Here is a 21,225-nt window from a genome sequence, read left to right on the forward strand (position 1 = left end):
AGCCTGTATTTCCATTTTAATAAAGTTTACCCTTAAGATTTGATGGCCCACAAATAATAGTACTGCACTTTGTGGCTTCAAACATGGGAATGGGAAGAAGCAGGCATGTTTCCTTGTGTTAGCCACTACGTATAGGAGGGCATCTACCTGTGGCTGTAGAGCTGTATCTCTGCACCTTTATTATTTTATTTATTAAATTATTTATTAAATTTATATCCCGCCCTCCCCGCTGTGGCGGGCTCAGGGCGGCTAACAACATGAGTAATATACATTTAAAATTCCAATATAAACAGCATTAAAATAGATTTAAAATATCAACCATAGGTACTCAAGCACCTAACACAATTTCAAGATGGCGACTTTCTATTATTGCTGGGTGGCTGCCTCCAGGCTCCTGCCAGCTGTTGATCATCCAGCTGTTGGTGGTGCTGATGTTAAGGCCAGGTTGGCCTTACACATTATTTGCCATATGTGACTTCAGGACAGCATTGGTCTGTTGAATGTGTTTGTAGGGGGAAAGTTTCTGTTCTATGCATTTCATCAAATGGAAGAATCAAGACATTTGAAAAACAATTTTTACTAAAATGCCAATGAAATCTGAATCTTCTCATAAGTTTTTTGTATGTTGCCAGTTGTAAAGAGAAAGTTCGTTTTGAAGTGTGTATGCCTTGTGCTTTTAAAGTACATATCTACAATACTCTGTTTCAGTAGTGGAAAAGACTGCAAAGAAGCCAGCATTCTTTTTGGAAGTGGGAGTCATCTAACAATCTGTCCAGCTAAGAAAACATGCTATCACTGTGACCTGGGATCATGAACAGGGAGAAATGCCCTCAGAAGAGGTAGCTATAAAGGCAATGAGAGAAAGGGCTGTTTCCAAACCCAAATGTAGTATGCATTGCATGGAGATAGTTCTAACATTTAACATCTTTCAACACCAAACATTCAGCGGCTGAGGTATCCCCACATCATTTGTAACATTGTTTTCATTTAGCAAGGCAGGGGTTTATTTAGTTAGTTAGTTAAATTTATAGCCTGCCTGTGCCACATAGCAGTTTAAATTTAAAAATTGTCAAATATTAACACAGCTAATATTTGTAAGGGTATAAGATGTTTGTAGATTAACAGAGATGCCAGTTTTTACTGATCCACAGGCAAGAAATGATTTGCCTTAAAACTGTTAGCCATATAATTTAGCTGTAGATACTTCATAATGCAAAAATACTGCCATATTGGTTGAATTTTCTCTTCTGCTTCATGCAGCCCACTACCTCTCTTCTTTCATCCAAATCCATGTGAAATATTATAAACTATAGGATCAGTTAAATATTGTGGGGAAAACTGAAAATATGGGCACCTTTAGTACACAGTACACATTTTATAAATTGAATATATTTGAGTACTGCAGGATCCATTTTGCTCTTCAAGGGATAATGTCATGGTGATGGAACATGTTGTCTAGTTGTAACTGACTTACACTGGCCCTGTAGGCGGTTTTTCAAGGCAAGACATGTTCAGAGGTGGTTTGCCATTGTCTGCCTCCATGTCAGGACCCTGGTATTCCTTGGAGATCTCCCATCCAAATACTAACAGGCTGACCTTGCTTAGCTTTCAAGATCTGGTGTGGCTGAGCTAGCCTGGGCTATCCGGGTCAGGGCCATTATTACTTACATATTTGTTGCTAAGAGAAAGATCTTCACTGTTGCATTCTACAGTATAGAATTGATCTGCAAAAGTAATTTACAGTGCAATCCTAAAAACACTTTCCTTGGAGTAAGCCCCACTGACTATACTGGAATAGGATTCTGAGTAGACCTATTTAGGCTTGCTCTCTCAATGTATGTACACAGGATGACCCTTGCAGTGCTCTGCCATTAGACAGAACATTATCATAGATTCTGTTTCATACCTGTGAGTGGGCTCTCCATTGCAATAGCATGAAAGTTTGCTAGGTAGACCACAAAGTGACCCTCAATGGATGATTCAGCACAGTTAACAATATATTCTGTGATAAACAGCTATTTTTTCATGGAGTATATGATAACTCTAGTAAGGCATTAAACAAGCAGTGACAGACTAGACTGAATGTCAAGCTTCAAACAAGAAGATTTGCAGAAATAACACTAGGACCAAAACCACTTACTGAAATAGCATTGGATTAAGGGAATATTCTTGGAGGCTGAAATATGAAATATAGTAATGTAAATACAGGAATATTTCTTTATTTATTTACAGCCTGCTTTTCTTGTTGAGACTCAAGGAACAGAGGAAATAACAGAATATAGGAAATATATCAGTCAGCAGCTTTGCCACAATTCCAAGCTCTCTAGGCTCAGGCTTGAAACTTTCACCTTCACATTCAATACAGGTTAGATTTGATTGATTCTTTTCCTTTTTTTTATTCCTCCTGGTCATTCTGTTTACTGAATATTTGTGTTCCTAATGTAGGTGGCAAGTCTAGTCACTTCTGGATTTCCCCCCCTCTTTGTTTAGAATCATGGTTATAAAGTAGAGCCAATCACCTCCGCTATGCACCACTCACTAGTTTAAGAGATGGGGGAAATGTATGGAAAACCAGTGCCATCTGAACAATATTTTGCTCCTAAGATTCTACCAAAGGAGAAATGGGGAATACATTTCTCTTCTGCTCTTCATATCACAGCAAAGCTGTAAGAATAGGAGCTAGAGACATCCAATATATGTTTTAGTGGGGAATCTTTCTATCCTCGTATTGTGTGTGAAACTGGGTAACTGTCAGTAGTTGACAGCCTATGCACAAGTCGTTTAACAAAAGACCAATAATTACAGAAGGGTCATTAAAGCAATCTACAATTTTTAAGTATTTTAGGAGTTATTTGATTATGCCTCTGTACAGAAGTTTAGGTTCATACTCCACTGTAGCTCACAAATTTTGTGCACTTTTAACCAGCAAGCTATTTCTGTAACAAAAACAAACATGATGCAAAGAGAGTGTAGTGGTTAAGAGTGCAGCTGCTGGTGTGACCTTGGGTCAGTCATCAGTTCTTTCAGAGCTGTTCTCTCATGGGCAGTTTTCAAGAGAGCTCTCTCAGCTCCAACTACCTCACAGAGTGTCTGTTGTGAGGAGGGGAGGGGAAAGGAGAGGGATTGTAAGCCACTCTGAGACTCCTTTGAATAGTGAAGCGCAGGGTATAAATCTAATCTAATCTCTTCTTCTTTTTCTGAGTAGCAAACAGAAAAAAATGTCTGCCCTTATTTTGGCACTGCAAAAAATGTATTAAATTGCAGTATTCGTACTCAGCATTTCAAAACTGATCATTTGCAGATCAACACCGCTGTTTTCAGCACCAAACTTCAATTTTCAAGGAAACACATTGGTTATCGGCATCTACACTTGAATTATAATAAAGCAAGACACTACCAGGAAAAGGACTTTTGGCAGAGTAACTTAAAGAATAATATGACAAACACAGTCAAAAGTATTGTTTGCATGCTGAATGATTTTTATTTAGAACCAGTTTATAAAAATAAAATACAAAATAATTTTAAAACAAGAAAACATTTACAAAGCCTTGATATGATACAAATGGGGAAAATAAATACGGTTTTATGTACAAATTACATATGCTTGCTGTTTGGCCAATATCTCATGTTCTTCAATGCCTGACCAAAATTATAAATTAATTAAAAATCTAATTTTGGAAATAAAACTATTGGAATATTTGATGATACTAAGTTAGCTTTCCAGATTAAGTTTCTACCTAAATTCACCATCGTAAATGTTATCCTTATGCTGAACATTTTCATAGTAAATATTTAATTAAATATGATTTCATATTACTAACTCACAGCTTCAGAGGTCACTCCTTGTTTCAAAGCATTTTTTGCCTTTATTTTGGGGAACTGGTAAAGTAGTAAGGAAGGGGGAATCTAAGTAAAAATATGATCAGGTATTAGTGGTTCAGTAAGAAAGCAGATGTTTGGAGGAGACATTTATTAATTTATTTTCCTGTCAATGAAGAACAGCATCCAGTAGGGGTTGGAGGACTTCCTACCTATATGCAGTGATCTCTGCAGGATTGAAGGCCTATGTGCAGTAGGCTGCATCCTATTGCTTAGCTAAGGATGGTGTGTTCTTTTAGCACAAGGTGCATTCTGCTTGGTCAGACACACTTTGCACTAGCAGGGTGTGCCTCCCTTAACTGAGTGGAAGTGGTAGGATACAATCTAGTGTCTTTTTAAAAAGGCAGCCTTTCATCTGCTACCAGTAATTACTTATGTCTGCCGTATGTAACAAAGGCAGGACAAACTTCTTATTCACATATTTGAGAAGAGCTCATCAGTCTTAGATTTAAAGGATCCTGGGGCAAACTGACCGCTTAACAATTTCTGTGATGATATGCATGTGTCCAACCAATCCCACTGTGGCTGCACTGGACAACAGTAATCTTTGTTATCAGCAACAACAAATTACTCGCCCAGAGCTGCAGAAATTATAATAGACAGTTTAACACTGGCACCACAGAACTCAAGCATTCATTTTTAAAGAGAGAAATCCTACCAAATACGACTATCTTTCCTCAGACCTCTTCTTTTTACTCCATCTAGATGCAATAATTTGACCAATGCCAATGAGTGTTTTGTCTGCAGTATAACATAATGAACCCAGAAGAAGCAGAAAACTAAGTTAACAAGCTCTGAGTTAAATCCAAATACTAATATGTCAAAAGTCCCAAAATGTGAAATTTCTAAATCCACATATACTGAAGTACCAGAATCTCTTTTGCAAAATGGGCATTTTAATTAAAGTATGCTCTAATGTTCTGCTGCTGTCTCTAGTATGAAGATGGAACTATAAACTAAACTCCTGAGTCTATGAAATTATATAGAAGTTTTAAATATAATTGAGCACATTACAGCGCAGAACTTCCTCTCTTTGCAATGTTATCACAGTATTTTAAAAAAAAAATCATTATGTCCAGAAGGGGAAAAGTCTCTTCCTTTATCTACAAGCTAGCTAAGAAGAGCTTCATAAAAAGACATCCTAAGCAGCAGAAGCTGAACTGGGAGATTTTCCAGCACTAGGGGTTGGCCATTCTTATTTTTACTAGACACTTTGTTACTAGAAAACCATTGTAAAAAGTGAAAAACAGCATTCACTAAATAAACATTAAAAAGGCCAACACACAATAAACGTCTATATACACACAGCCTGCTGTGATTAGAATTATATGAATGAATACTGTATAGGCAACATATTTATGTACCACGTAATTAGTGTTGTTCTCTTTCCATGCCAAATTATATTCAGTGCAAGGAATCTTCAATTGGATCTCGTTATGTTTTAATTTTTATTTAGAAGCTGGGTAGAGGGTTCCAAACTGAAACAAAGGCCCCAGAGCAAGAGGGATTAGCCTTCCTCTGATGTTGCTTTCCCTGTATAAATTACCCTGATAATTATATGTTTTCCCCAACAAAGCAAACAGTGGGGGGCAATTTAGACTGGGATCAGGTGGGAATGGCTAACTGCCACCCTTTTCCCCAGTGCATTGCTTCAGTCCTATCTGAGCACATACTACAGTTGCTTTTAGGTAAATATTACATGTTAACAGATCTCATCACCAATTTCCCATGGAGTTTGGTCTTTACTCATTTTATTTACTAAAGCCTATTTTTGTCGGATTCTGAGGATTCCTCTGAGATGGAAGATCAGAAATGTGGAGGAAGTTGTGTGTAATACCCATACTTCTGTCTGCATGTGTGTGTGTCTCCCTCTATATACTTTCCAGTGAATCAGTAGAATGTGTGTATGTATAAACATCAAATACCCAGTTTAAGGCCCAAACCCACTCAACCCACTAACTTTTTAACTTACATAACTAGTTGGCAAAAAGATCAGGCAGCACAAGCAAGAACCATACACATAAAGTTTCCCTTCTTTGCCAATTCTTCACCTTTTATTTTGAAACAACAGAAGGGATTAGACACCATACCATAAGTTCACAAAAATGGGGGCAGTCTTTAAACAATTAAGAGATCATCAATGAATTAATACAGCTTCTTTAGCCCTATCTTCCAAATCACAGTAAGCCAATGTATCAGGTATCCGCAGCTCTCTGAAACTAGAGATGTATGCAGGTATTCCTTCAAACACATCCTCACTAGCTTTAGATCCTTTTCATGTTGACGCAGAGGGGCATGTATTGTGTTGGATCCTCTTGCCATTTTTCCAGGTTAAATGAGAGAAACTCTGGGGCTGTCATTACAACTTACATATAAGATACTTGCTCTTAGGACCCCTCACCCCTGAAAAAGATAGCCAAAGGATCTAGGAGCATTACCTATCCTCTGTGCAAGGATGGTAGGGGGAGTTCTGTACCAATTGACCTGGAAGATTGGGCTTCCCTTAACACAAATACAAAATTAGAATATCTACAGAAAATGGAATAGCAGCATATTGGTTTTGGAATAGTAGCATGTAACGTGTGGGCTCAGGTCTGCAAAATGCTCTCCACCTTTATTTCTCACTGATGTCAATGGGAGGGTGTGGACTCTTCTTTACTTTGCAGTACTGAGCCTATAAAAGCAGCAAGATCATTTTATCCTTCATCTATGTCATTAATCCAACTGACTTATGACATTGTTTGTACCAGAAATTTTCCTTCAGAAAATTCATTTTCAGCAAATAAAGAAAATGTGCAAACAATATTTTTGTTAAACTAAAGGAAGATTTAAAACTGCAGGCACAGTTATTATATCACACAATTCAGAAAGTTAAATAAATTACTGGCATATATCTATATTCTGATGCCTATATTATCGGAGTTAGTGTCCTTTATTTTCCAGAAACAATTCCACTGTCAATATACTTTCCAACTGGATTTTACTGAGTGAACTGGCAAAATCCAGTTGGAAAGTGCATTGAAAGTGGATTATTTAGTGTGTCTGATCGCAGCCTTAGAATGTATAGTGAAGCATCACCTATCCAGATTTAAAGGAGGACTATCACTGCATCCAGAGAATGCATTGCTTGTATTTGTTTCATGGCAGAGTTCACTGCCATGCAGCATTATAGAAGCACCACTTCTTTCTTGGTTTCAAACAAAACTGAGACCAACGGGGAAAGGAATTATAAAAATTTTGTGTGAATATTTGTCCAATAATTATACACTTCCAGATTGTAAGAACAAGGTATCATAGCTAGGTATCAGTTCAGAATAGACAGTCCTTTTCAGTTGGACTTTGTAAAAACAGATCATTCAGCTAGCTGTGGTCAATGAATTATATCAAACCAAGAGGCAGCATGCAAGACATTTCCCACATAAATCTGTGCCATGCTGTTCCAGTTAAAATAAAAGATGATTTGCACTAAAATGGCAAATTCAGAGGTCCCTGTTTTCCTGTAACAGTTCTCAAATGCAGATTTAAAAGCCTAGGGTTGCCAAGTGATTCTTCGCCGGGAGCAGGGGGCTCCCAGCCGCCGTTGGGTGTGCGCGCATGCTGGGGCGGAGTTCCCCCCGGGGCCCGATTCTGCGGCGGCGGAAACCGGGCCTCCGAAGCGGGGGTTTACCCGCCACCCACCCCCACTTGGCAGCCCTATAAAAGCCTCTTGGTTTCCCTTTCCATAGACCGTGCATGAGCATCATCAGAATACAAAGCTTATTGTCACCCATGCAAAAGCTGCTACAGATACTATAATTTCTAGTTGCATTCTTTTCCCACATGACTAAGCTAGCTAGTTACCTTAGAGCCTTTACATGATGCAGGGGCCAGGTTGTGGGCTAGCATTTTGCCAGCTATTCCAAAATATTACGGTATTCAGGAAGATAAGAGCTGGGACTGCCTGCAAAAATCTATGATTCTGCAATGTTAGTCATCAATGCTATTGTTAAATTTGTACATACCATAATATAGCAGCCCCCAAATGATGGACTATTTAAAACTGTGCAAAACTCCTATAAAGAACAGTTTGACAAGAGCCATACAAGCTCTCAAGATAAAGTGAGACCCCAATAAAACGACAGAGTTCTACAGCTCAGTTGTAACAGCTTAGAGGACCTATACGTCTGTTACCCTCATCATTATTTGTTCAGTAGAGTTCTCTCAGAAATAAATATAAAGCTATGATTAAGAATGGCTGATGTGCAGGAACCTATAGGAATAGGGTATGACTGGCAAAATGCCCATTTGTATGGAGAAGCACTTGAAAACTCTTCAGAAAGAATTATTTAGTACAGAGGAAAAGCAATGCTCAGTTTTTCAGATACAACCACATTCATGCCTATTTGTTATGGTTTTATCTTACTTTCCATATTTAAATTTGAGATTTATTTTCAAGACAAAATAAATCAAGAATTACAATTAATTCCATGATGTTTTGATTTCAGTTGCTTCACTAGGGCCTTGCTCCTATGTAGCTAAAGTTTTTGTAATCATTTAATTCACAATACTTTTTGGGTTCACTTCCTGCAGTGGCAAAAGTTATGTAGAAACCAGTGAAAGAAATGGAGAAACAAAAACCACAGCTTAAGACAGAGAGTTGATAGTAGTCCACTATGCTATTTAAAGCTTCATTAGTAAACCAATGGCTTTTAATCACTATTAGAGCAGTGTTTGGCAAAGTGGCACACTCAAAAAACAATTTTAACTACCACTGCATTAAAATACACAGGCCTCATCCTGTGCCTTCTACAAGTACCATCTAGTCTGGCCTATTTCTTTTTGCACTTCTACAGTATGGAAAGAAATACAAACATATTTCAAAATAATATCATTGATACATAAATTTAGAGTACACATACAGTATGTACAACAATATTTTCTACAACATTCTTTTAAAGTCAATGCATAGGATATTCATTAGTCCCTGACAGGAAAGCAGGAAAATAAATCTTTGGGGCTATTCATCTCCCTACATGCACATTCTTAAATACTGATACTCTTGACATGTTCATATGAGAGAAATCCTCCAGGACTCCTGTGTAACCCCACACCCTTGGATTCAGTGTAAAATTATAAAGGTTATAAATATTGCAGTTTAAATTGGTCTTAAGTAAAGGAAAAGGCTGATCAATTTTCTAAAAAGGACTTCACCTAGGTAAATCAATGCCATACAATGCCCCAGGAAAATATCAAATAAGGACAGAATATTCATACAGCTTCTTCATTTCAGAGTAGGTTTACCTCCATTCTCATCAAAAGTAAGCATTTCATATGAACTCACTTCCCAGGGAAATATTTGTCCACTATACATTTGATTGAAGTACACCTTCTTGAGCTCACAATAAAATATTCCCTGGGGGTACTCATGTACCATTTTCTAAAGGGACATGGAAGAGTACTTCAAGTTGATCTGTTTCAGTAAGATGATGTTGGGATAACTTGTTTAGGTACATGTATCCTTTTATGCCTGGTAATACACGAAGAACATGCATCAACAAAATGGCTAAGCTGAGAAACCCAACAGGTTTTCATAAGACATCATTGTTAAAAAATGCACTGTCCACATATGTACAGGACAGGCTCCAAGGGACCCCAGTAAGTGATCTTCAGAAATCAGAGGAGAAAGGATAGTTGGTAATAGTATGCATAAAAGAGAAAACGTAAATTTATTTGAGGCGCCTCCGCCTTCATTCTGTAGCCCTTGGCACCCTCCCAAAAACTACTCAAGAGGATCAGGAGACTTTCAGCCCCTTATGAAGGGGTAAATGCAGGGCACAGATAATTTATATAAAGAAGGAATGGCATGGGATATGGTCAGTGGACTGAAACTGGATGGGTAATTCTGATGAAATCACACTCCTTCCCCCTTGAATGAAATGTATTCTACTCTTACTAGCAGCTGTTTAGTTACACCACTTTGTATCATATTAATCCATTAGGTATTTGTCACTGTCCAGTGACACAAGGAACAATTGAACCTGAAAGTTTCTCATTATGGGATGGAAGGATGTGAGGCAAGATGAAAAGATGAAATCTCGGTCACACATCCTATCTGGCAATCAAAGACACAGTTTGTTAGATGTCTTGCATTTCATTCCAAAAATTACAAATACAGTGATAAAGCTGATACAAAACACTTGCAGAGCAATTACCACACTTCCATCCTGAACTCAGACATAAAGAGTATTCAGCTTTGTGCATGCCGGGAAATGGGAGCTGCAAGGCTGCGTTCAGGCACACAAATGAAAAAGTACTGCATTGTTTGTGGTCCATAACATTACAAATGGAAAATGAGAAACAGTAAGGAAGTATATAGAAGCATATGTATATATATTTATAAATATTTATAATATATAATTTACCATGAGAACATGCAATTATTAGTATAGCACCTATTATACAATATAATACAACAGAATAGATCTTTTAAATCATACAGTTTGAGAAACAGCAGGTAAGCTCACCCTATTGCATTCCTCTGTAGTGTTTGAAACCCGAATGCAGCTAAGGTTCCACACTGTGCTACATTACTTATGGAAAACAATATACACATTTAGGAGTAAAAAAATTCAACACATTCTGACGGAACAGGTGAAGTTCAGTGCAGTTTCAATGCAGCATTAGAAATGCATCAGCTCAGAGATAAAGTATTCCCTTTTCTATCCAAAGATACTATTTTGGCAGCAAATGAAATTAAACAAAGTTAATTTTTTTTAAAAGTATGCTGGCTACAGGCACAGAACTATAACAAGCAGATCAGCAATTGTCAACATTCCCTCTCCCCCACACCCAATATCCAGGGGCCCTGTATTCAACCACTTAGTTATAAAGACTTAAAAGCACTTGAGTTTTCTTACTGGGGGCTGCAATTTCTGCACCTCCGCAGCCCACTGATCTCACTAACCCATTCCTAAGGGGGTCAGCAAAGCATCTGGAACAATGCAGAGGACTAAGAAGAAGCTTGCAGTGGAAGAGTGAAATTTTTTTAGCAGAAATCACTAAACTTCCTTAAGAAAACATGTTCCCCTAAGTCTTTCGAATGTGTGGTTGGATACAGGCCAGTATCCCCTAAAACAAGTACCCCTTCAGGGAGGTGGCTGTATCCATTTTAAAATATTTCTTTTTAATTCTTTCAATCCATTGTCCACTTCTAGATGTAGCAAAGGAAGTTGTTCCTATAAGCATTATACAATGAAGCTTAAGTATATTTTGGGAAACCTATCAGCCATTGACCTCATTCAGATATTTTTGGACAGTGGAAGACAACCCTAAAACAAGAATCCACATTATAATGTCCCTAAATGCAGCCATATTTGTGAGTAGGAAAATACAAAACCTATATTGTAGGAAAGCCACAGAAATATTGGCTACCAGCCTCCAAATAAGCATGTACAACAGCTTGGTCAGATACTCAGTAGCCATATTTGCAAACTGAGGGAAAGGGCAGGCAAACTTGCAGTGGGAAGGTGAAAATCAGCAGAAATCACTAAACTCCATTTCACTACAATATAGGTTTAGAGACACTGTCCTATGAGAAATAGCCCCATCATTTGCCTTATGGATTTTACCATCAAATATTCTCTCACAGATTCTGAAAAACAAAAAAGGAATTATGTCTTCCTAATCATGTACATGCTCTGAGTCATCTTTTAAGCAGGTTAAAGCTTCTAGATTTCATTCTCAAGTAAAAAGTCCAAGTGTGTAAACATTTTTACTCTTCTTCAGCATTACTACATTGAAGAAGGGCATTATGAATAAAGTAAATGAACTCATCCCTGATGAGTAAATCCTGGTCAGCTTTAGCAATGGCTCTCATTCATACCCTGAGAAGCTTTTGTACTCTCTAACAAATGTTGCACCTGCAGGAATTCTTCAGGGTCCAAGCTCTCTCTTTTTTCTTCTTCAACTCAGGCTCTGACCATTATCCCCATTATATGACAGAACTCTGGAGGAAAATGCCATGGCTCCAGCAACTAACACATAGACAAATAATCACGTTGTCTTAGGCTCAGGGCCTGAACAGCAGTTAACAGATCATGGGCTAGTAATGTGAATACACAAAATCCTTTGCAGAAAATCTTAACATTGATGTCTGCAGTCCTGTGTGCACCTAAATAAGTTTTAAGTCCATTGGTATCAATGAATTTATATGCATTAACTGTGCACAGAGTTGCAACCCATGTCAAATATTTTGTAATAAAAAACAAGGGATTTGTTTTGTTTAATTGCTTGCTTTAAAAGGAGGGAAACATAAACCATGACAGAACATAAAAAATGAGCAACTTGGTAACAGATGTATGAAGCCCAACATTAAACATTCAGACATCTAAGAATATTGCTGTTCCAAACAATGTGCTTTTTAAAAACTCTACAAACACACAGCTGAGTAATACCTCAGATGTAACGGCGTCATGGTGAAACTTAATTGTTTCAGGTTTTGTAACATTCCTTGAGAAAAAGCCTTAAATAATTAGGCTGTGTACTGTTAATCAGCAACAAAAAAGAAAACTTGTTTAAAAAACCCCACTCACCTCAAGGACAATGTTTGTTGTGAATGTTTCACACATCTTGGACAATCTGGATACTCCATCCCTGCCCTTTAAACCTCCCTGATCTGCTTGTTGCCTGGCCACTCACATACCAAGTGGGCCTTATAATTTATCACAGAGTTGCTTTTCTTTGAAAGTCAGGATGAACACTGATTTTGAAGACTTTTTCTTTGTTTAAATACACAGTACACAGACACAACATGCATCAGATTAAAAAAGGGGGCTTTGACACCAGACAAAACTCAGTTCCTATCTGCTAAGTTTACTGGCTGATTTGTTCTTTCCTGTGGGCGATTTAATGTTAGAAGAGTGGTGGCAGGAGCCACTAGAACCTTTCAGACCATTCTTGCTAGATTTGTTGTAGCAGTGCTCTTGTTGGCAGGATCTCCTAGATGATGAAGAGCCTGAAAGACTAGGAGGCGATTTACTCCTTCCAAGATGTGGAGACGAACTCCTCTGGTCATGATGAGGTCGCCCACTCCGGGATGGTGAGGAACTGGCAGTACGGGGCAAAGAAGAGCTCCTAGGAGAGGCACTGGGACTGCGTCTGGGAATGACTGGGCTTTTGGGTGGTGTTTTGGAGCTATGTGGAGATCCTGGACTCTTACACTGGGAAGAGCTCCTTGGTTTTTGAGATCCATTCTGAAGTATTTGAGCCAGACGAGAGATCAGGTCTGAATCTGAGCTGCTGCTTCCTAGCACTTTGTATCTGCGCAACCTTGGGAAAAAATGGAAATAGGTTACTTCTGCATCCTGCTCTCCAGTAACATGATATTACAGTACACATAAATTATGAGCTATATTCAGGAATTAGTCCATTTCCAGCAAGGTGCAGAACTTAGTATATAAGCACTCAATGTGGCATTCCAAAAGCAACTTCCTAATACTGACAAATGTTGAGATAAAACTTGAGATGATACAGAAGTATGCTATACAGGACAACTAGTGGTCATTGGCTGGCTATCATGGGAAGTGGTTCTTGGACAATGACACCACCCGTTGCCTAAATTCAACATACATCCAAAATATTTTTCAGAGACTTAAATGCAGCATGATAGAGCTACTGTTGCCTGGAGTTACATATATTAATAAACATGACCAGAGACCACAGCAGAACCATATAAAAAAACATCTTGATGTGTGTGGCACAGGCAGCCAAGGCTATATCATCCCATCTTCAGATCTCTGAAAAACTATTACCTATTCTCATTCCTTTCTCTGCACCCGTGTCATTTAGTACAGATACATCTATAGCACAGCAGGCTTGTCTAGTTGTAAATTTATGAAAGATTCTAAAGTATGCAAAGGCCTACCTCAGACACATAAGCTACTTATTCGATTGAATTTTTTTTGCAAACCACACAAACAAAAAAAGCAAACAGAATGGTTTTTTTCCTCCAATATCAGTGCCAAAAGATACATGGTGCAGTGTAGCCTGAATTGAAACTATACCCATATACACCAAACCTAGCACTAATTTGACCAGAAATATGTACTTACTCTCTGGGATGCTACTACCAATCATGCTAACTATAGCAAATAGATGAGGCTCATCAGATAAATTATGTTAGTAAACAACAGTTGACTGGCTGTTCATATGAGTGAGTAATTATTGGCATCTTTAATTTGTACCTTTTGTATGCCATTCAGACAACTAGATGTGAATCTATCAATGTCATCCTAAATTCTGCTCAGGTTGGTGGGTACTGTAAATCTTGAACCAAATATTTTAGAGATGTCCAGTGCAATCTTAAGTGTGTTTACACTTAAGTCGGTCCTACCAATTTCAACAGGACTCACTCCCCTGGTGAGTGTGTGTATAGTAAATAGCTCCTGTTTAAAGTTAGGATTCCACAAAGGAGTTGCTCGTGTTGTTGTTCAGTCAAGGCATTTTTGAAATTTAAATGGGGAAGAATGTGCAAGAGTTCGTGTTTGTGTGTACACATGCTCACAAATTACACATCTTGGAAGAAAATTGCATTATATCATAACTCTTTCCAAGATGTCTCAATTTTATTCTAGAATGGGGTTTTTGTTCTCTCTCAAATAATTCTCTCTCAAAATTATTACCTAGCTTCTACTCCAGGCCTGGTTGGGGGTCTTCCTGGTGGCGGGCGAGGAAAAAACTGAGCTGAGTTTGGATTGCTAACATGATCTGTGGTAGTCCAAGATACAGGTCTTGGAATTTTGCTCTTTCTGGACTGAGGACTGCTTGATGACAAAAAACTTTCCTCCACTTGAGTACGCAAATGAGTGTCCAATGTCAGCTTGGAAAAGGAGGAAAAAACATCTTCAGAAAGTGGTAAAGGAGCAGTAGCTACTTTTTCATTCAGTGACTTGTCAGAGGCACTTGAAAGGTCACCAAAGAAAGATTTCAGTTGTTTCTTTTCTACAAGTAGTCTAACCAAGTCTGTCTGATGAGCCTTTTTTAGAAGTAGTTTCTCTTTTGCTGAAACAGGTGAAGAGGACTCTGATGAGGAGTCTATTTCTTGTGCTAAAACTGGAATGCGACTTTGTCTAGCTACAAATGGTGTTCTAACTAATTCCTTCTTAGACTGATGAGAACTCTCATTCTCTGCAACGCAGTGGAACAATTCTCCATTTCTTAGAACATTTTGCTCTCCTCTGTCCTCTTGACATAAAAAACTGGTGAGGTTTTCTTTTTGGCATTGCAGTTCTTCAGCATGACTGATATCACCATCATAATGGAAACCATTTTCTTGCATTGGAATCACTTGGCTTTCTTGTCTGTGAAGAAATGGGTCGGTACTTCTTGATAAAGAAACATCTGATGTTTCACCTACTGACTGCTTCAATACCTCCTGTTTTGCATCATGATTTGGCAATATGCAAGAAGTTACTGGCCTTCGCTCTTCAGGTTCTGTAGCAGCCTGCAGTTCATCCAGCACAGACTCAGTGTTTCCTAGAGCAACAGATCCTGTTCTTTGTACTTCAACGCTATCTTCACAAGTTTCAGGAAGTTTACTGTTTTTTGCTTGTTCAACAACATTTACGAGTTCTTTCTCTCCTTGCTTCTTCACACACTGATCAAGAAGATCCTTTTCGCTGTGATCTTGGGTTCCAACACCTTCTCCACTATATCCTTCCTTATCCTGTAAGTTATGGTCTAACTTGAGTACTAAATCTGTTCTACTACCACTAAGAGTTAATACATCATTTGCTACCACCAAGCCAGCTAAATTCTCCTTAGGAGAAGAAAGTTCAATAGTATGCTCCACAGGCCGGGTATCTCGATCCTTCTTCTCTAGCTGCTGGCCATAATGAAAACTCTCAGAAGCAGACTGTGTGGAGGCCATAGATGGTCTGGGAATTGTAACCTATGTAGAGACAAGAAAAAGAAAATTAAAGGTAGTTTTATAGAAGTTACTTTTCTAGGCTTTGAGAATATGAAAAGTTCATATAGTCAAGTCATCTTCACATATGAAGACGTAAATTAATAGTTAATTTCGCAGGATTAGACAACACCATCCCCTCCTAGGATGTGTATGGCATGTGCCAAGCAGCACAATTTTTATCAAGCACATTTATGACAAAAAACTCTGAAAAACCTGCTAGCCCAGGTTGCTAATTTGGGCTTTCTTAGCAATAGTGTGAATGTCTCTCTGCATGGAAACAGCTTATCTTAAACTGCCCACACCAATCTCTTCACTACCAATTCTATAAGTCTTTACTCTGTCCTCAGCTCTTGACCTCTGTGCTGCCTTTGAATCTTAATCCAAAGGGAAACTGGAAAAAATGCACTTAGCCAGACATGTTATAATAATTAACAAAATCCAAAGGAAAAATCACACAGAACCAGTCTTCATGGACATGATACTAAAGAGTTCTTTATGAATGTAGAGCGTTTACGAAACTCTCCGGAATGACGTTCCGTTTCATGATGGAAACTTCTGAACCTTATACAATCAAAAATATCTATATATCTAATAGCCAAGTTGCCCCCTCTGTGCAGATATCTAAATCCGCACATCGGGGGCACCTGGGGGGCAGGGAGATTTTCCTGCACACTTGGGGCAGTCCCCAGGTGTGCAGAAAAATCTACAAAGTTTTAAAAACTGTACGGGGGATATTTAAATCCCCCCAAAAGTAAGAGCATTCCGTGCGCATGTGCAGAGAACGCTCTGGGAACTCTGCGGCGGGCTGGTGGCTGGGAGGCGCTCAAGCCTAGCTGCCGGGGGGGAATTGGCGGGGGGGAGATCGGAGGGCCTGGCGGCTGGGAGGCGCTCAGGTTTCGCCACCAGTGCCTGCGGGGGGGGATCGGGGGGGATCAGTGGGCCCGGCGGCTGGGAGGCTTCATTCATCTTGCTCAATGAAGAGAATAATTTATCTCTTAATATGCCCCTGTGGATTGAAATATGTGGGAGAATCGTCACATGCAATCAGGACTCGGTGTTAGAGAACAAGTCCCACTTTAAACATGGTAATTTGGAAACACCACTTGCCCTGCATTTCTCTGAGAGGAACCACAGGTATGACGATTTTAGGTTTGTAGTACTGGAGGTTTTTCATGCAAAAAAGTACAACAGATCTGATGTTAAAAAGTGGTTATTACAAAAGGAAGCCTTTTGGATCCATAAGTTAAACACGTGCCATCCGGATGGCTTAAATGGATTTTTAGATCTATCATGTTACCTATGAATAGTTCCTTTTGCTGTATACATAATTAGTTGGTATCTCCTGTATTCTGTTTTGAAAGGTATAGGTATGTAAATAGTAGGAGGATATGTCCCTCTTAGACTTGTAGAGATGTATATTAAGAGAGTTATTGGCTGCACCTGTTAAGGCTGCCTAATGTGTTGATTTCTGTCCAGGATAAGTGTATGAAGCAGAAGAAGAAGAAGAAGAGGAGGAGGAGGAGGAGATTGGATTTATACCCCGCCCTTCACTACCCAAAGGTGTCTCAGAGCGGCTTACAAACTCCTTTCCCTTCCCCTCCCCACAACAGACACCCTGTGAGGTAGGTGGGGCTGAGAGAGCTCTGACAGAAACTGTTCTTTTACAAGAACAGCTCTTATCAGAACTACGGCTTGCCCAAGGTCATCCAGCAGGTGCAAGTGGAGGAGGGGGGAATCAAACCCGGCTCTCCCAGATTAGAGTCTGTGCACTTAACCACTACACCAAACTGGCTCTCTTTTTATAGCTGGTGGGCATTTTTACTGTTGGAAAATACTTAGTAAGTGTTATGGAATTGTATATTTTAAATTGTTACTATAATATTTTGTAGAAATACCATGATGAAGAATCTGTCGGTTTGAAAGACAAACGATAGTTACATTACAGTGACACACCGTATGTATTATCTTTTATTACAAAGTTTATAAAAATTGGGTACATTATTCTTATAGCATAATTGTTAATAAGATATATATTTTTGATTGTATAAGATTCAGAAGAAGTTTCCATCACCAAACGGAACATCATTCCGGAGAGTTTAGTAAATGCGCTACATTCATAAAGAACTCTTTAGTATCACATCCATGAAGACTGGTTCTGTGTGGTTTTTCCTTTGGATTTTGTTAATTATTATAACATGTCTGGCTAAGCGCATTTTTTCCTAAGCATAGTTTGGGTCTATTGTGTTCCTGTAACTGGTTTCCATCTGTATGGCCTTTGAATCTTAAGCTGCAGATGCCCAAAAATTACAGTGCAATCCTTATACCCTACTAAGTCCACTGAATTCAGTAGGCTTGGAAGGGTGTAACTATGCTTAGGAATGAACTGTTAAGCACTCAGGTTTCTGACCTTCTCTTGCTTTCCTTAAACATATTATCTGACAACACTGTCATCCACTTTGTTGAACAGATAAGAAACCATCTTCTGCCTTGACTATTGCAGCCTCCTTTTCTCTGGCCTTCTCTTGCCATAGTGAAGTTTTTTCACTTCAAAACTCTGATGGCCAAGCATTCAATTTTCTCATCCTTCAAACAATGACAAATTCCTAAAATGCCATCCAATCCCATTTAAGATCCAGCATAGACTTCCTGTCCTTCATGGGAATGCTCCTCCCTAGTTTTTTTGCTTGTATCTGCCAACATGACCCTGCTCATGACATTAGCATTTCCAATTCTACTACACTCAACCATCCACATGTCTCCATTTGAACAGTTCCACAGTAATTTACAAGGTAGCATGGGCAGCCAAAATGATGGCCAAACTCTCCTGTGAAGAAGGAATCTTGCAAGTTTTTAGGGACGCCCACAAGGCAGATAAGACTTGCTGCATTGTTTCCAAAGAAGACTGGAAGATTAGAAGCTCCAGCTCCTGAGCATAGATAGAGGCAAGAAAAGCTGCAGAAGGGTCCAAAGGTACATGCAGTAGTAAAGGCAGAGGGGAGTAGCTTCAATTAGTAAAATGTATTAAGCAAGCACTGGTGCCAGACAGATTAATGGTGTCATATAAACAAATTATTGTAAAAAACTGCTATTCTAATTGATCAGAAAAAGACAGCACTCTGTGAACGATAATATCTTCCCACTGAATCTCTGAGATATGCTTGCAAAGTAGATACACAGCAAGAATAAAGATGAAAAATCTTATTAATCTATTGAGAGATCCAAAAATGCTTCTGCTGGACTTACTGATACATCAGGACCACTGTTCCCTCTAAGCTGAGTTAGTGTGAGCTAGCTCACACTAACTCAGCTTAGAGGGAACACTGATCAGGAGTATGGTTTTATATTGTCTAACTGCAGCTAAAATGCTGGTTGCAAAAAACTGGATTTGTGCTAGATATTTAAATCTAAAGTCCAAGTTGCAAAAGATTTGGTTAACAGTAAAATTATCTAAGCTCCCTGACATGGTCCAGTTAAGAAAAGGAAAAATAAGGAAGCCAACATTTTTTAAAAATTGGAAACCATTTTATGATTTCTGGTTCCATGAGTTAAATCTGTGTAGACTGGTATAATTGTGCAATTTTTTAAAGTTCTACAATTCTATAAATTGTTATACTTAGTAATATAAGTAGTTACTAAGATTTGTCATGATAATTATTTTTGTAGTAATTGTGGTAGCTTATAATAAAAACACATCTTAAAAAAGAAAAATCTGACTAATACACACATCAGTCGCCATTCTAGTCCTTGAAATGCTTCATTCACCCAACCTGATTTAAGTGCTACACAGCAACAAAAAATGTCTATTATCTTCTCTAAATCTTGTGCTCCCAACTTCTCCTTAGCCAATTTCACATTCACCAACACCCTTTGACATCACTCCTGAACATGTTTCTGCAATCTTTTGCCCAAATTAGCCTCACAACTACTTTCCATAACTTCTTCAACCACTCTTCCATCTTTGTAATTCTCTCTGCCTTCTAAACCTCCAAGAAGAGCCACCTCTCCAACTTTTTTGTTACTGCAGCTATCTATTAACCTCTAATAAGTCTGAGAGTATAAATCTCTCTCATTTGTACACAAAGACCTTCCATAAGCAAGCAAAGCATTTTTTCTGAGCAATTCGCTATTGTTGCATTTGTAAAACATTACTTGACAAGATAACTTCACTCTGTAGACACAACTGCAAAAATGAAGTCTAGAAATGTGCTTTTCTAACAATTTGACTAAGGATGCATGGCTATGCATGAGATAGAGTAAACATAGCTCCAATAGTGATGGGAGAGAACTTGGATAAAAAATAATGTGTGGTCTTTGCTGCGCTCAGCTTTAAAAACTACAGAATATCCATCAAGTATTTAATGCAAAGATACAGAACAGGAAGAGGTAAAGCTTAGAGAGCAAGTTTGGAAGCCATCATCATAAAGGTATTAGCAGGTGTGAGAGTGAGAGGGAAAGGATCAAGGAGAGAACTTGCAATTCTGTACGGTCCCCTAATTATGATGTAGATATGTCTGAAAAAGTTAGAAACATGGGGTTGGATCACACAGTCCATCAGCAGAATGCACTGATGGTTGCCAGTCTCCTGTCTTTCCCTTCCAGTGGCCAGTCTGACACTGAGAAAGTTTATTCCCTGGGTTACAGAACCCACAAGGAATGATAGCCATGGGATCAGGAGGCTGCAGTAGAGATGGTAAGAGGGCAAAATCATCTGACAGAAGAGGAAAAAGGGCGCAATTCCACCTCTCTCCACTGCAGCCTCCCAACCAACATGGCTATTACTCCATGTGAGCCTTGCAAGCCTAGGAATAAACCTACTAGAGCTGGAAATGGCTGCTGGGGGAGGGCAAAGCGGGGGAAATTGCAATTCCTTTGATATCCTTGAACAGGCCTGGTGCTGGACGAAACCTATACATTTTAAAAAAAACAACAACAGGCACATAGGCTTGGATTCAGTGGGATGTTTCAGTGGGCAGAAGGATTTCTGCTGAGTGTAATTTTCTCACACACACAACCCGTAGTCCAAAATCCCCCATCAATGCTGTTTCTGGAGCCCTCTGTCCCCCAGGAGCAGCATTTCAGGGCGCGTTCTGGGTTGCAGAGGGAGACACGAAAGTTATGTTCTGCAAGTGGAAATCCTTCTCCCAACAGAAACAGTTTACTGGATAAGCCATAGCTTAGTATTTTAAATTCAGTGGTTCTACCACCAAACAAAGGAATCATAAACACTTTTCACTGGGTTGTATTCTACTACTCCACCATGCCTTCCTCTGGCTCAAGGGAACTTCCTTTTCTGCTAGAGGCCCTTCTGCAAATAGAATTACTTGATATTATATTTAAGTTGCTTGACTCAGTGTTGGATTAAACTAAAACGCACAAGAGGTGCCCTGCTAACTTGGACCAGT

General features: G+C 38.9%; 1 protein-coding gene across 1 annotated transcript in view; it reads right to left on the reverse strand.

Annotated features, from left to right (window-relative positions):
- Positions 1-12,693: 12,693 nt before the first annotated feature.
- Positions 12,694-21,225, reverse strand: part of TTBK2 (tau tubulin kinase 2) — a 104,645-nt gene continuing 96,113 nt past the window's right edge. Inside the window, exons 15-16 of the mRNA XM_015420061.1 lie at positions 14,538-15,805; positions 12,694-13,185 (exon numbers count right to left, since the gene is read on the reverse strand). Of these exons, the coding sequence (XP_015275547.1) occupies positions 12,717-13,185; positions 14,538-15,805 (1,737 nt within the window). The 3' untranslated portion in view covers positions 12,694-12,716. The remainder of the gene's footprint in view (positions 13,186-14,537; positions 15,806-21,225) is intronic.

Source organism: Gekko japonicus, unplaced genomic scaffold (genome assembly GCF_001447785.1).
Source record: "Gekko japonicus isolate JY-2015 unplaced genomic scaffold, Gekko_japonicus_V1.1 scaffold27, whole genome shotgun sequence".
Taxonomy (NCBI): Eukaryota; Metazoa; Chordata; class Lepidosauria; order Squamata; family Gekkonidae; genus Gekko; species Gekko japonicus.